Raw genomic sequence first — 17,215 nt, 5'->3', positions numbered from 1 at the left:
CTGCTGAGGTTGCCAAAATTAAAGATGGGGTTGGAGGATGGAAGATTCTGGTAGGCCAGTATAGCTTATGTAGCCCCAAACCACCCCCTTTCCCCCTGAAGTTATGTAATTTATAGTCAGCAGAATATACAAAGTAGTGAGCTGCTAATGTTTTGGGGACCATTTGGCAGTTCTGCACAAAAAAAATTGCTTCAGAATGTTGAGATGAGATCAATCTTCCCCAAATTAGTTTTTCTTCAAGTCAGCAAGGAATTACACCTCCAAAGATATAACAGAGCACCAGGTCGAAGGAATCAAATGCACGTTTTTGAATTTGAAATGCAGACATGTTTTATTATGTGTTAGGCAGAAACGAATTATGTTTGTATTAACTACTATAGGTACAGATATATTTACAATACCTCTCGAAAGCTATCCAAGTGATTGAGCTGGAGGAGATAGGTCGATTAATGATTACCATCATAATAAATGATCATAATAAAATGCTTCAAACAAGCAACAGATGAGAGCTCCTAATGCCTCATTTGTAGGTGTCCAGAACCAGACATTTCTAGTTAAAACAATAGTCTAAAACAGGGGTCCATAACCCCCAGTTCGTGGACTGGCATCAGGGCCATGCAAACAGGCAATGCCCCATCCAGTCCATGGAAAAACCTCTCTCCACGGAACCAGGCCCTGGTACCCAAAAGGTTGGGGGCCACTGGTCTAAAATAAGAGAAAACAGAATATAATGTGCTTGACAACATGATAAAATGGATAAAAAAAGGAAAAACAAGGAAGAGTTCAGAAGCCGTTGAGCATGGAAGGCAGTTCCAGGATTCAAAAGGATTGTATAAATATCCTCTATTTTACTCCGTAATGCCAGCTCCTGATAAGAGATTCATATATACAAAAAAACAAAAACAAAATAAAGCAGTAAGATTTTTCCATAGCAAACTGCTTCAAACTACAAACAGATAAATGGCATAATTAAGTGATTCCCCATAAATGGGAGAAAAGTCCCAGCACACGCGTTGGGGAAAGTGTCTTTTTTCCTCATATACAGTATATATTTTCTTTGTTCAATATATTTTACATATGAACTTTAATGTGTGATTTTCCTATCCGAAATGATAATCTCATCATGTAAAAGTTTCCTTAAGTTTCTCCTCCTTCTCATACTTACAGAATAGAAGTTAATCATCTTTCTTACTTTTCCCATTCTCCGAATAATCATTTAACATATTCCGGAAAAGCATGATTGAATTGCAATTATTAATTGTATTATTTTCTAGTAGATGAATCATGAATGTAATGAGTTTTCAACTAGCTGAAATGGAGGACTTGTCTGAGGAGTCAGAGTGGGTAAATGGGGCTACTAGCTATTCTATAATAGGACTCTTTATGGTGGTGTTCCATTTTAGAAAAGTAGTTCTGAGGCCTTTGCCTCAGAAGGACAAATTTCTTTCAAAGATTGCCAGTTTCTGACATAATAGATGGAACTCATATTTTTCAAAAGTTCATGTATCATAAATATTGCCACCTGCATGGTATTATATTGATGTGAGGCAATTGGCCTGAAGGGGAAAAAAGATTTAATAATTATAGAAAACTAGATTTTGGAAAATGCAGCTTTCTCTTTCTTTCTTCATTCTGTTGCTTTTGAGCTCATTTCAGAGGGACCGATCTGATGAGGACTTGAGGGAAAATGCCTTTCTGTAGCATATCTTGGTTTTCCTTCCAGTCACTTTCTTTTACTCCCATCCAAAATCCCTTTTCCTAGAAAAGAAAACAAGCAAACAAACTTCAGTCAGAGCTTTTCCATAAGCACACTCCTGTTCGTTATAATTTAGAAATTTGGAAAGGTGACTTGAATCCTTATGCATAGAAAATAAGTCTTCAAAGATGTTTAGTGTAGGGCATTACAAATGATAGTCATCATTATGCTAACAGAGCAATGTTTATAAGGGTTGGCTAATCCCTGCAGTTTTCTTGGCAACAGTTGGAAGTGGCTTACCCTCGCCTCCTTCCAAGGGCTGAGAGAGAGGGACCAGCCCAAAATCATCTGTCTGTCTTTGTGTCTATGGTGGGACTATAATTCACAGTCTCCCATTTTCTAGCCTGGTGCCTTAACCTATAGATACATACACACACATGCATGCACACAATACAGGTAGTCCTCAACTTACAACCACAATTGAGCCCAATGTTTATGTTGCTAAGTGAGACATTTGTTAATTGAGCTCTGCCCCTTTTTACGACTTTTCTTGCCACATTTGTTAAGTGAATCACTACAGTTGTTAAATTAGTAACATCATTGTTAAGTGAATCTGGTTTCTCCATGGACTTTGCTTCTCAGCAGGTTTCCAAAGGTGATCACATATCCCCGGGACACTGCAAACCATCATAAATCTGAATCAGTTGTCAAGCATCCCAATGTAAATCACGTGACCATGGGGATGTTGCAATAGTCATAAGTGTGAAAAATAGTCATGTCACTGTTTTCAGTGCCATTGTAACTTCAATGGTCACTAAGCGAACTGTTGTAAGTCGAGGACTATCTGTAGCTACTTTTATAGGGAGGGAAAGTGTTGCTCAGCATTGTTTCTGCTAAAGGGAGAGTTAATGATTAATGGAGGGATGTAGTCATATCAGACCCAAACATACAAAGAGAGAGAGAAGTAAGTAGACCTGAAACCTAATGGCAACAGCAGTAGCAGTTATGTACTCTCCCAAAACAGCATGGCATTTTCAGCAGGAACATTTGCAGAACAGGCGACTCCAAATTACACCTTACTTTTTGTCAAATGGAGGTCCTGCTTTACAGGGAGGAGAAGGCCCAAGGTTCAAGACTTGAAGAAGGCAACGTATACATCACACCATACTATGCAGAGTCCAACACTGGACCAAGAAGTCAACTCCCAAAAGTGCTCTTCCTTTAATCTCTCTTTGGCAGTTTAGTGTAGTGGCTGCCCCTCCCGAACTGTTCTGGATCAGGGATTTCAGACTCAAAACTACCATGAGTGTGCCTGAGGCCTAGTTAATTAGCCAAGGGCTATGACTCTGAAACTTTTTTTTATCTTGATATAAAAGTCCCTGATGAGTTACTCGCAAATGGTATTACTGTTAAACATATTAAACATTTATTTATTATTATTATTTTTTACCAAGACTGTTATTTTATAGCTGGCCCAGGTTTTAATTTGCTTTTGTTACTGGGTTGATACACGCTGTATTTTTTTTCAATATCATATTTTCCACTAGGATATTATTACGGATATTATCCTACATATTTTTTCAACATGTTGGGTGATATCATCTAGGAATTGGTCCTTCCAAGAACTGCACAAATTCTGCTTTTTCCCCCCTTCTTTCTTGTTTCTGAGCAGAGAGATCTGGCTTTACTGTTTCCCCCATTGACTTTCCCTTCTCTTTTCTATCTATTGGACAGAGATCTTCTTTCACAGCAGAAAGAGCTAGCTTGTGTGCACGCTCCTCCCTGCTCCTTGCTAGGCAGAGACCCTCATATAGGGTGAACATATTGGGTGTTCCTCTTCAGCTCCACTGCTTTCCCTCCCTCTAGCAGCCCAGCTCCATGGCCCATCTTTCTGGACCAAGAGTTGCCTCCCTGTCACCACTGCTCAGAAGCTCAGGTATCAACTCAGAAGTAATGCTTGCCACAAAAACTATCAGCAGGTGGTATCATCAGCCCAATCAGGTGGATGAAGAAACCAATGTCCTATAGGTCAGGACTACTTTTATTGTAATAGATATAATAATAGAGTCTTGTAAGTATAGACGTGCATCTCCTTCTGAGACATTTTTCTCAAGTTATTGTTTTGGCTTGGGCTCAAGCCCCTCTTATCTGACTTTTGCCTTGGTAGCACTCTTCTTCCTGTCCTAGTGGCCCCCAACCTTTTTCGAACCAGGGACCGGTTTCACGATTATTTATTCTTCCACGGACCGGTACCTGAGTAACGTGAGACTCCACCGCCATCGGGACGGCTCTTCATTCGAAGCCGCCCCCCCCCCTTCGACGAAACTAAGGCGCGAGCACCCAAACGCCGCTTTCAACTGAAAACCCGGAAGCACTTTCCAACCGAAAACCCGGAAGCAACTGAAAACCCGGAAGCGCTGTCGAAACAAGATGGCGGCGCCCAAGCTTTGCGGCCCGGTAAAAAATGATCCACAGACCGGTACCGGTCCAGGGACCGGTGGTTGGGGACCCCTGCTTTGAGGTTATCACTTGTGCCCCCTACAGTTGAGAATTCTGAGAGGATAGAGCTGTTTTGTATATGAAGCCTATGGGCATCACCTGTCCATCAGGGCCTAGAAAGTATTGCTATAAGCTGCAGAAAGTTCCTTGGAGGGTTGCATGTGACCCAAGGACAATGAATTTCAAGTCACTATTCATTGCTTTCAAGAGTTATGGGGTCAAGACTGCCAGTCTTTGATGAAAAAAACCATAAAACTTCCAGACTCAAGAGGGTATAGGCAGGACGCTGTCAGAATCTGTTAGATAGGAAGTTGTGATAAATCAGGCAGAATGTGATAAATCAGTGGATCATTAATAGATTATGATGCATCTTGAGCAGAACCTGGTGGAAGAGCTGATAATACGTTTACTACCTTTACAGACCATAATAGCGTTTATTATTCAGAATTTAGTTTCACCAGGCTGGCAGAAAAAAAGATAGTTATGAATGCTACGTGAGGTCCACAAAATCCTAAATCCGAATCTTCATTTGGCCTGGAAGGTCACTGGATGCTTTTGGGCCAGGCACTCATTCTCAGCATATCCAATCTCATAAGGGTTGAGAAGGAATGGGAAACATTATAGCAGATAAATATCATAAATATGTCTATCAATCCCACGTAGGAGATTGCAGAGGGATTTGATCATGTTAGCTGGATCTTCTGGGAGTCATAGTTCAGTACGACATAGGTGAACTAAGGGTAAACCTCTAAATTATAGCTTCCTTTGCCTGATGTATTTCAAATTGTCATGCCAAGTAAGTCCTCAGATGTTACCTCCGCTTGCGTGTCTGATATCACAAGTATGATATCTCCTTCTCCAAATTGAAGGTGATTGTCATCTTCTGAAGCATGAGCTTGAGTTGCTTGAGCCTGGAACATAAAATGTGCAAATAATGAAACAGGGCAGCATAGAATGGGCATCTCAGCTCTTCATCCATCCCACTTCCAAATTGAATACTACAGAAAAGGCTGGAAAAATAATTTTGGAGTAAAATAAAAAAGTCAACAATGGTCTCAGGGGTCAAGTCTTGGAATTAACACCCTCCCTTAATTCATATCTGGCTTTTTATTAGCTGGGAAAGCCTAAAAGCCAGCTCCTTGATTTCTGTGTCTTACCTTGAAAAGGAACCCCAAGGGTAGCTTGTTCTCATTCTCTTCATTAGCATCTGGGAAAAAACTAGGAATGATCTGAAGCAAAAAATACCATATGGTTATTTAAGGGACAGGGAAAAAGATATTGCCTAGGTATAAGGAGATCTGGATTCAGATCTCTGATTTTCAGATCCTTGAGGAGTGATGAAGTAGCAGTTTTCTACAATTAAAATCTTTCAACATTTTACAGATAAAACAAGATTCAGGTGATCCAAAGGTGCTTTTTCAAGAGGCAACTGGCTTTCTGGTTTTTCTTTGAAGACATTTCTCTTCTCATCCAAGAAGCTTCTTCAGCCCAGAAGAAGACTTTTTCAAGTCCAGTTGCCTCTTGAAAAAGCACCTTTGGGACAACCATGACCTGGATGACTGAGAATCTCCATAGTCAGGATCCATATGAGGGTCTCCCCTACTATTAATCCATGTAGTCTGGTTGCTTTTGGCTTTCTATGCTGTTTTGTCAGCCTCCCAAGTAGATCAGTCAGGAAACACAACGAAATGAGATAATTCTTCTTTATTGTAAAGTTACATTAACAGACTCTTCTCTCCCGCCGTCAATTGTAACATTCTGATCAATTAGGGTGGATCCTTCCTAAGTTTTTTTCTCTGACTGCTAAGCCACTGGTGCTCCATGTTCTTTTGTCTGATAATTTTCAGCATCTCTTCCCCTCATGCCTTCAGGTCATTCTCACCTAGTATTACAGGCAGGGAGCTATCCATTATGAATTACCATTATAAACCAGGCCAGTAAACCCAACAGATTATAGTTAAAAGCCCTGTCATTATGCAATCCCAGCTTTGTGCCTGAAGAAAATGGAAAGGAGAGAATGACTCCTCCAGGTAGGAGATTTCTTTCTTAGAAAACTTCCAAAAATACCTGTTTAAAAATTCAAAGCGGCTTTTTACATTCAACTAGAGGTGAGGTGAAAAAAGACTTAATTCTTACAATAGAAGTTTCTCACTAAATAAAGACTCTAATGCCTGTAATGAAACCAACAGGATAGCTCCAATTCTTTAGAATCCCTTTGATTCAGCCCCTTATGATTCTAGCTGTTTAATTTCTTGTTAGAGTCAGACTTTGCACTGTGTATATTAATTGCATTGATAATTTAGTCATCATCAGCATGCAGAAATAGACCTACTCCCTCACAGAGTGAGAATGGCATGAATTAGCTAACTCAGCTCACTCTGTTTCGGCTATTGATACATCTCCCAGCTATTGCACTTCCTATGTTGGAAGGCCAACTTTTGCAGTGGGAAACTTACTTGCATATACAAAGATCCCTTCTGCAGATACTTTTATCTGCAGAAGGGATTTATGAGAGGGTTTATGAAGGGTTTATGAGAGATGTTGAGATTGTCATGATTTCAACAAAATCAAAGGATTCAGTATAATTTTAATCAGGTAATTGATTAGTGCAGTTAATGTATCTCATGAAATGACTGAGCTACTTGAATTCACACTACTCAAAGTCATATTTCAGTGGAAAATGCTGCAGTTGGCATCTTCAAAAACACACTTGCTTTTTTTCTAATTACTTTTTGAAAATTGTGTGTTAATGCTTTTCGGTTATTAGAAATCTATAATAAAATCTGTATACATACATGCATACATGCATACATACATACATACATACATACATACATACATACAGCAAAAAGGTGATTAGAACTTTGATTTTGGAAAGCTACAGACTGAAGAACCACATGCCTTTGAAATAAGAATTTGGGATTATGTAGAATCATTGGCATTGGAAAATGCTTTTGTTCTGAATCCTCTTTTTAAAAAAACAGGATGAAACTTGAAAGGGAGACACTAGAAGGAACCAGAAGGGACTAAAGATTTCAATTAAAGGAGCACTCTTGTATTTGACTTACTAATACAAGTACAAAAAACGCCCCCCCAAAGATCCAGTTTAAATCCTGGTATGATACCTTTTACCCAGAAGTATTTCCTTGAGAGGAAAATGTATGCATATTGGTAATCCCTGTATATTTATTGGTAATTCCTGTACAAAGATTATTTTGTAAGCATTCCTGAAATGTAGAAGTAAACTCATGAGTAGAATGCAGGGACTAAATGATGTAACTTAAATGAAGGATTAGGGCACACTGTAGAGCAGCATTGTATGTGAAGGAAGTACACATAGATATAGAGATTCAGAAATTTAAACATGGGTCCATTTAAGAACATTTGAGTAAGAATACCAGGAGGAAGAAACAAATAACCAAGCAGCAAGCCAGGCAGAAGATTTTCATAATCCTCCCCTCTGGAATGAGGACAGAATTTCCAGGGAGGAAAGCTATACAAAGAATGGGAAATTTCAACTTGCTAGAAAGGCAATTCAACCTGCAGAGGACCTGTTGATTATCTAATTTTCTAGACAGCTGGAGAAGACCCAAGGGAATTTAATCCCTTACATCTTTCCTAACCAACAGGAAAATAAAATAAATAATAAAATAAAATAAAATAAGCTTTTGGAGCCCTGGGAGGAAATGACCATGTCATCTTGCATTTAAAGCAGAAGTGTCAAAACTCAAGGCCTGTGGGCCGGATCCTGTCCATGAGGTGCTTAGATCTGGGCCGCGAGGCTAGCCTAGAAATATCAAAGGACCAGCCTGCAGTGCCTGGGGGGTCTCGCATGACCCTCCCCACGGCCCATTTTCAGCTGGCAGAGTGCTGGAGGAGACCATGGAGGCCAAAACAGGCCACAAGGGGTTGTCCTAGCCCCCCCCCCCCCCACGGCCTGTTTTTGGTCAGCATAATTGTACATACAAACTAAATTTCAGAGGAGACAACTTCAAACCAGTTTAGAGAGGTACTAGGTGATTATCTCACATATCAAAATCCTCAGATCAAAGGGAGAGTGAGGAAGTTGGGAACTTCTCAAATAATATGTTGCTGGCAATACAGTTATTTACTGTACCAATCTTAATGAGAAACGGAGGAAGCTAAGGAAACCATTATGGATGTTTAGGAAGCTTTTGATCAAGCTAAGAGGGTATGCATAGGAAATGGTTAATTGTTTAATGATCGAGGGAGCTATACCGACAAATAGTTAATGTCTGCAGACACAGAAATGCAAGGACAGTTTTTGGGCTATGCACTACTAAGAGGAAGAAAAAAAGATGGGCCTACTGCTTAGAGAAGATAGGATATTAACTGGTGACCAAAAGAACTGTGAGAAAGTGTTTTGAATGCCAGTTTATGATACATATATAACAAAAATAATTGTGTCTCAGTTTTCCTGCTCTGACAAGGGGCCTCCTTGTTCTTTGTAGCTAAACAGAGAGAGAGAGAGAGAGAGAGAGAGAGAGAGAGAGAAAACATTTCCATCTCCTGCCAACTGATGTATCTAATATGCAAAATATCATATTGTTATTCATTTGAATTACTTACAGAGCAAAAGCATCTTTGCATTGTTGCAACACATTTTAGGTGCCCTATTGGAATATTTTAGCTTTAGTTGTTTTTCTACGTCTAATTAGCAATTCAAAAAGGGGTCGCTGAGGTTTCTTCTCCTCTCTTACCTGAGCTTTGGTACCCTTGGGGGAAATCTCAATTTCTTCCATGCTTCCTTCACTACTACTGTTATCATCTTCTACATCTCTGCAGCCTTGGCTACTCTCATCTGTCTCCGTATTGGGTGGAACAGATTCATCGGCAGCAGACGGGACCTCTTCTGAGTCACCTTCATCTTTGGTTGAAGAGGGAAGACCTTGGGGATCATCTTCAGGGCAAGAGGAGCTCTCCTCAGGTGATCCTTTGTGGTCCTGACCATTAGCTTTCTCAATCTGCATCTCATCCTGGATCTCTTTGGCATGCTGAAGGTCGTGTTTCAGTAGAGTTGGGCTTTCATCCTTTGCCTGGGGTGGAGAACCATCCTCTTTTCCAGGTGTATCATTGGCTTCAATGGTTTCTTCCAAGAAGGGCTGTTGTGCAGGATCTTCTGAATCTTTAGAAATGCTTTGCCTTTTGCCAGCAGTTTCAACCATTGCTTGTGATAAAATCTCGGCCGCAAGGTTCTTGGCCACTTCCTCAAGGGTCCTGCCAGAACCAACCTCAAGCTCTTCCAGTTGGGTCTCGTGGCTTTTGCCTTCTGTTTCACTACCAGCCTGAGAGTCTGACTCGGCACCCTGGCCAGCCTCGTTTTGCAATTCTGTCACCTCTTCTTTTGCTTCATCATCACATACAGTTGTGGATGCCACCTCGGTGGCTGAAATAGTTTCTGTTTCTTGATTTGGGGCAATGAGAGATGTGGAGAGCTCATTTATGCTGTTCCCTGCTGGCAGAAAAGAGTTGCTGGTTGGGCTTACTGGGGATGAAATAACCAAAGAGCCTCTGTTGCTGCATTGTGAGGAAAAAAACATTAACCAGTCTTAGAATATCTGAATATGCAACCTCCAACAATCTAGTACTTAATTAGTTCAACATTCCCCAGCCGGGCAGCCTTTGTATATGTTGAGATTACAAGTCCAAGAATCTTCATCTGAAATTCACTTTGCCCTTCCGATTATGAATTAGGGCAATTGCAGCCTCAAGCCATTTGAGAATCAAAGCCTTATTTAGCCATTTATACCCAAATGAAGGCCATATGTAGGCATTTCAAATGCCAAATAAAAGAAGTGTAAAAGCATTAACATACTTTAAAACAGCAGAAAACTACACAGTCAGTTCTGAATGATTGTATGACTTAATTTTTGTGACTCAGTCGGCTGGGAGAACATGTAGTTTGAAGGCTATTCCTCATTAAAGCTCACCTCACGATGCCCTTCAGATTATATTGGACAACCACTCGCAACATCCTAAATCAGTATGGAAGTGAAAGGGGACTTTCGGGGACAACCAATACGAGCAAACTCAGAGAAGCAGCTACTTGGGACATGCTGCATTCTTTACAGTCCTGAAACTCGTTCAGGTAAAATTCTAACCATCAGAAATTATTCGGCTTTCCCCACTCCAGGTTGTATTACCCACTAGGTGTTAAAAAACGTGTTACACATTGTCTGTCTCTTACTATACACATGCTTTACATAGACATTGTAAGTATTTTCTATAGTGTAGGGGAAATGGTTCCTTATTGTGAACAAAAACGGATATGGGGTTCCAGATATCGCAACCGAGCACCTGTCACTATAATTAAGCTTCAACTGCAATACACACACCAAAATTGCTGGAAGGAACCACCTCTCTCTTCATTCTCATATAGGTTGTACATGCCAGAATGCAATAGAGCGTGAGGAAAAGAGCATGAATTTTGCAAGGGGCCAGCTGTCTGGTCCCAATGCCCCTTTAACTGCATGATTCCTTTTCACCTGTATGGCAAACCTATAGTGTACAGCAAGACAGTTTTTAAATTTGCCAATAGGTAAAATTCAGTACTTGCTCTAATTAAAAGACTCCTTTGAAGATAATTATCTAGAATAAATACTGTTATATTCAAGAAGAGCCTGTGGAATTATTAATTACTTTTAGTTTCAAGCTATCTAAAACCATCTCAATATTTCAGCGGTCACTGAACTTCAGAATAGCTTTACCTTTAGCAGTAATGGTTCAGAAGGAATAGAATCAGCTACTTGTATATTGAAATTATTGCAAAAGCTTCCTTCCTTCCTTTCATTTCTCCCTCCCTCCTCCTCCCTCCTTCTCCTCCACCCTCCCCCTCTCCTCCTCCTCCCTCCCTCCCTCTTTCTTCTTCCTTCCTTCCTTCCTTCCTTCCTTCCTTCCTTCCTTCCTTCCTTCCTTCCTTCCTTCCTTCCTTCCTTCCTTCCTTCCCTCCCTCCCTCCCTCCCTCCCTCCCTCCCTCCCTCCTTCCTTCCTTCCTTCCTTCCCTTCCTTCCTTCCTTCCTTCCTTCCTTCCTTCCTTCCTTCCTTCCTTCTTCAAGTTTACTAAAGATGAGTTGTCTCTCCAAAATGCTACTGTGTTTGTTTGCTTTTTGTGTGGCTGCTCTAGGGTTACTACTTGCATTTTAAAAAAACACATCCTGATTTCATGGATATTTTCTTCTAAATAAACTTAATCTCTTTTAGTGAAGATGTGTTCTAAATCTTCTAATCCATAACAAAAGCAAAAAAGCTAGATCACTTGATAGCTACTCAGAAAGATTTTTTTTCCCCTCAGCATTCCTGGGATGCTACTCAGACCCCTAACATATCTGTAGCAAAAAGGAAATCACTTACCTGGAGACCCCCTTAATGATGAAGACTTTATTGGAATGTTGGTTCTCCAGCTTGCTCATTACATCATACAAGTCATGGTTAAGCTAGAAGCAGGAAGAATTAGGGGGGGAAAAACCCATTTATACCCAACAATCACAAGGACACATCACCATAATCATAATCTTCAACTTTATTATCACTATCTATTATTATTACTGTTGTCACTCATTCAGCTTATTAACTCTGTTTCCTGAATGTATCCTTGATGAGGACTTCAAGGTGTCATTGGCTGAATAATAATTCTTCCTTCTCCCAGTGAAAATGGAACATGTGGCTCAACAATTGAAATATCATTTTCTGAATATTACATAAAAATAACATCCTTCCACTTTTGCAGGGCTTAGCAGGACATAGCTAACCTGCAGACATTTCCACACAGAAGAAAACTACAATAGTGTGAAGGAAAGACTTGGGCAATATTGCTATAGAAGAGTCCATGGTATTCCTGGACCCCATGCATGGTATTTTACAGAGTGCTAGTGGTGGTGAACCGTCGGACGTTATCCTCCAGTTGTGCTTTCACACTGTTGTCTAAATCTGTTTGAAATGTGGAAGAGTTGCCTGGTATCTTTTGATTGGGAGATCTAGCATCTCTACTTGGAGAATCATCCTCAGTTAGCATGTAATGGTATATGAGAAAAACCTTGGGAGACAAGGCAAAGAGATGCTGCCTAGGGAAAGTCAGATAAGAATAGAATAGAATAACAGAGTTCAGAGGGACCTTGGAGGTCTTCTAATCCAATCCCCTGCTTAGGCAGGAAACCCTGCACCACTTCAGACAAATGGTTATCCAATCCCTTCTTTAAGAGATAAGAGACAGCATAAGCCACTGGATAGTGGGCGAGGCAAGCAGCTCAGAACAGACCCTCCCTAGTTTCTCAGACTGTAAAGCAGATGGCAGGAGAACTGTACTTTCAGACTTGCAAGATTCTATTATTAATGTATCTATTAATATAGCTTTACAGTAAAAAGGGAGTAGCTGATGCGGTTGTGTTTCCTGTCTGGTCTGCCTGGAAAGGCTGACACAGAGGGAGAAAATGGGTTTTATCTAAGTGTCTGTGGCTACTGCACATCATGGCAGTTCTTAGCCAACTTTGCCTGGTCTTAAAAAGTTGGGCAGGGTACAATCAAATGGATACTTGGATGGGAGACTATAAAAAAAAAATCACTGAGTCATAGATTAAAACATTCCAGATTAACAAATCAATTTCATCTTTTTCCTATATGGGTCCTCTGTGGCACAGTGGTTAGAGTGCAGTACTGCAAGCTACTTCTGCAGCCAGCTGCCTTGGCAGTTCAAATCCCACCAGGCTCAAGGTTGACTCAGCCTTCCATCCTTCTGAGGTGGGTAAAATGAGGACCCAATATGCTGACTCTGTAAACCGCTTAGAGAGGGCTGTAAAGCACTATAAAGTATATAAGTCTAAGTGCTATTGCTATTGCTATTCTACATTCTGGAACACACTAAGAGTTGAGGTTCACTCAAGGAGGCCTTTACTTTTAATTGGTGTGATCAAGAGAACTGCCTGCAGAAGCCGGCTGGTCCCCTATCCATTCAACAGCTGAAGCTGTTGAGGGAAGAATAGTAGTAGAAGGAACTTGCCTTTACCTGGGCAGGCAGGAGGCAGCTTGAATAGTTGATTCAGTATTTGTTATTTGCAGGAAATTTACAAAACTTTATAAACGGTGTTTGTGTATATAGAATTGGGGGGTAATTCTGATCAGATCTCGTTATTTATTTATTTTATTTAGCGTATGACGTGTCATACATGGACTAGCAATATATATTAACATTTCATCTCGATTAGTAGAACACAATAAAATATAACTGTTAAAAATATCAATGTTCAAATACCAATGGCTCTAGGCCGTCTAACCATTGAAGCGCAGCATCGTTTATATTTTTTTTAAATCAGATATTGGACCAGTATATGCCCTTGGCTTACAGCCAGTCATGATGGGATCTACAGTTTGACACGGGATCCCGTAGTCACACTGAGGGGGGAACATTATGCTCCATTTATACAGAGTCCCAGCAGATACCATGTGAGGTGTGAATCAGTGGTGAGATTCAAATTTTTTTACTACTGGTTCTGTGAGCGTGGCTTGGTGGGCGTGGCTTGGTGGGCATGGCTTGGTGGGCGTGGCAGGGGAAGGATACTTCAAAATCCCCATTCCCTCCCCACCCCACTAACCTGCTGTGGTGACTTTCTGGTTTTGATAAATGTCTGCTGATAAATGTGGAAAGGTTCATTTATCAGATCTCATTCATTAGCTCTCACGTCTCATGCTTTTGGCACAGGATAAATGATGCCTTAGTGGTGAAATTTAAAAAGTCAAGGTAATCAAACCTCTCATGAATTGATAAGGATACTATCTGGTCTACAGCTGGCTCTGTCCTGGCTTCTAGCCACTGAAGTAGCAATAATTGCTTTCACTTTGGTTTGGGTTTGCACCTGCATCATCTAAGGTAGCATTTCTCAAACTTGGCAGCTTGAAGACGTGTGGATTTCAATTCCCAGAATTCTCTGGAGAATTCTAAACAAGCACAAGTAGGGGGAAAGTCATTAGGAGTCTTTTCTAAATAAATTATATGTTTTCCACCCCAGCATATTTACCTTACTCATTTCCTTGTAGAAGATATCTCTCAAATTGGAAATATTCTGGAATATTGTGACATAGCATGCAATTCGACTAGGAAAGAACGAAGACAAAATGAGCAAATCAATGTTAAGTTAGCTGAGCAACTCAGTGAGGAGGGAAAAAAAACTTTTGGTGATCCAAACAACTTATTACAGCAAGAAAACATGAATTACACTTCTTCAGAGTACAGATAAGCCACTTGGCAGTCCACACTCCCTCCCCACCTCTCAACCAGCAAACTAATGTATTTCAATGGCTATTAGGCTAGAATATTTTACCCAACGTGCTAGCTTTCACCAATGGGTGAATGGGATTTTTAATTGTTATGGGAGATACATGTAGTATATAAGTAGTCTTCAACTTACGATTACAATTGGAAGCAGAATTTCTTTTGCTAAGCAAGGTAGTTGTTAAATGAGTCATGGCCAGCTGTGGTGACTCACTGCAGTTGTTAAGTGAATTACATGAATGTTAAGTAAGTTAATTGGGAAAGTCCTAAATAGAGATCACATGACCTGGGGATGCTGCAACCTGATGCAAATACATGCTGTGGCAAATACATTGTTGTGGTCCACCGGCGGCCAGCAAAGCTGGCAGCAGAATCGGACAGTGGGGAGGAACATGGACCAGTCCTGGAGTCTGGGGAGGTCTTGGACAAGGGATATGTGTCTGACACAGAGATGGGGCCAAGGCCATCTGAGAGTTATGTGCTGACTCCAGAGCTTCCAGAATCTGACAGCAGCGAGGCAGAGGAACAGGGGGAGCCTGTTCCCAGTGCGCGCTTGCGCAGAGCTGCCAGAAGGCAAGAACAATTAAGACAAAAGGGGTGACTCGGGAGTAAGGCTTGGAGATGATTGGCCCCTCCCATAAGACATAAAGGAGGAGCAAAGGGACATGAGCCTTTGCAGGAAGCAACTTTGTTCATTCTGGTTGATTTAAAATCTGAAGCTCTGTGTTGACTTTGTGCTCCGTTTGGCCTTGTACAGCTAATTGGCAATTTAATCATTGGCAGCATTTCAAGGGAGATAAAGGTGGGTCCTTATCAGTCTTATCTTGAAAGACTGTGTCCGACTTCTGTTGGACTATTCATAAACTGTTTGGGACTCATTATGGGCTGTGAATGCATACACTTCACAGCCGTTGAAATTTTTAAAAAATGGTTTTTGGGAACAGCATGTGATTGTTACTGTCTCAGGAAGCCTTGATCAGAACATACATGCACCCAAATTTTGATCACATGACTGTGGGGATCCTGCAATGGTTGTAAGTGCAAGGGCCAGTTATAAGTCACTTTTTTCAGTACCGTAACTTCGGTTACTAAATGAATGGTTGTAAATTCAGGACTACTTGTAAACACGAAATCCTATATTAAAATGTAGTATATTTAATAAATCATGGTCAGGGAAAGGATGGTTTAACACAAAATACAAAGCCTGGGTTTGCATCTGTACTTATCAGATGCGAAGAGGATTTGACACAAAAGATGACAGTTCCCCTTTATGTTTCTATGAATACCCCTTTTGTGAGGGTATTTGGAAAAATTGAAATCATGCTAATTGGGCATACCCAGATCTATATGTAAATGTAGACTCAATCATCTAGGCCACAAAAAATATTGATACGTTTAACGTTAAAGTCTGTGACATTTGAGGACTGGGGCCTAGTCTTAAGAATTTTGAGGAGACTGAGGATTCCACGGAAGGAATGATGACGTATGATGAACTATAAGAATAACCTGAGGAAAAAGAGAAGAACCACTTCCAAGGTCTGGTTAAAAAAAAAAAAACGAGACCAAAGCAAAAATGTAATTTGAGAAAATGCCTCAGACTTAACCCTCCTTAATTCTCTTGAGGATAAAAGCAGGGAGGAGGGAGGTGCTTTCAGACTTGCAAGATTCTATTACTGTAACCCTATAATAAAAGGTAGTTTGAGTATTCCTAACTTTGATTTTTAAGTCTGGTCTCCTTGAAGGGTTAGCATATTGTGTCAGCAAGGCAATATGGGCAAAGCAATATGGGCAGAACAGCATCACTCCCATGATTTTTTACATTCCTTCTTGATTTGGGAGAAGTTCTTTCATTCTTCATTTGTTAAGCCTGTTCTAGGGATGGCATAACAGTTTCTATAGCTGTGTTCGCACAACACACTTAACTGTTACTAATAAAGGAGAATATTTGTAGCTCAGGGTTGACATGAGGGGTCCTTGGTGCTCTCTGAGCTTGGCTGTTTTCTTGCAGATGCTTCATTACCCAAACTAGGTAACATCACCAGTGCACTGATGATGTTACCCAGTTTGGGTAATAAAACATCTGCAAGAAAATAAGCTCAGAGAGCACCAAGGACCCCACACTTAACTGGGTCAAGAGAAGGCCTACTGGTTGCATTTGTTTTATGTGCAGAACGAACATTTTGTGTGGTCCCAATCCATTAGTTATTTTTCATTCATTCATTCATTCATTCATTCATTCATTCATTTAGTAAGGCTCTTCTGCAAAGACTCTGGATGGCAAAATATCAAATACACAATATATTGAACATAATACCATAGGTTAATTTAGAATGCAGGGTGGGCAATTTGTAAATGTCACTGTTGTGTTTTCCCCTTCAAAATATCTGGAAACTATAACATTTTACGACAGTTTGGTGAGGTTGAATTAGACTTGCCTATCCAACTTTGAGTCTGAGTGAAAATTTGAACTTTTATCTGGTACCTAAACCTGCTTTAGATTTGACACCAGAACCAATGCACTCCTACTGGCTTTCAGAATGTGAGATTTTAACCTGAGGAGCCCCAACATTGATTGCAGGTGGAAAGAGGCAACAGAGTGCACAATAAGGTGACATCAGGCATTTCAGGAACTCAGTGTTAGAGAAAAGAGGAATAAATGGGAGAATTTGGATTGAGATGAACAGCCTAAGAATTTGGGTTTGTTGTGTTGTCTTCTTTTTTCTTCTACAAGCCATTAG

At 40.5% G+C, this 17,215-nt stretch overlaps 1 protein-coding gene across 1 annotated transcript in view; it reads right to left on the bottom strand.

The window, feature by feature from the left end:
• Nucleotides 1-304: 304 nt before the first annotated feature.
• The window catches only part of BIN2 (bridging integrator 2), a 36,750-nt gene continuing 19,839 nt past the window's right edge, over nt 305-17,215 (bottom strand). The window contains exons 8-13 of the mRNA XM_026677353.2: nt 14,224-14,299; nt 11,567-11,649; nt 8,917-9,733; nt 5,353-5,424; nt 5,011-5,106; nt 305-1,758 (exon numbers count right to left, since the gene is read on the bottom strand). Coding sequence (XP_026533138.1) covers nt 1,648-1,758; nt 5,011-5,106; nt 5,353-5,424; nt 8,917-9,733; nt 11,567-11,649; nt 14,224-14,299 — 1,255 coding nt within the window. The 3' untranslated portion in view covers nt 305-1,647. The remainder of the gene's footprint in view (nt 1,759-5,010; nt 5,107-5,352; nt 5,425-8,916; nt 9,734-11,566; nt 11,650-14,223; nt 14,300-17,215) is intronic.

Source organism: Notechis scutatus, chromosome 2 (assembly GCF_049901735.1).
Source record: "Notechis scutatus isolate UNSWTSFEM ecotype Mainland chromosome 2, rNotScu1.2, whole genome shotgun sequence".
Lineage (NCBI taxonomy): Eukaryota > Metazoa > Chordata > Lepidosauria > Squamata > Elapidae > Notechis > Notechis scutatus.
This window is presented reverse-complemented; position numbering and strand designations above follow the sequence as displayed.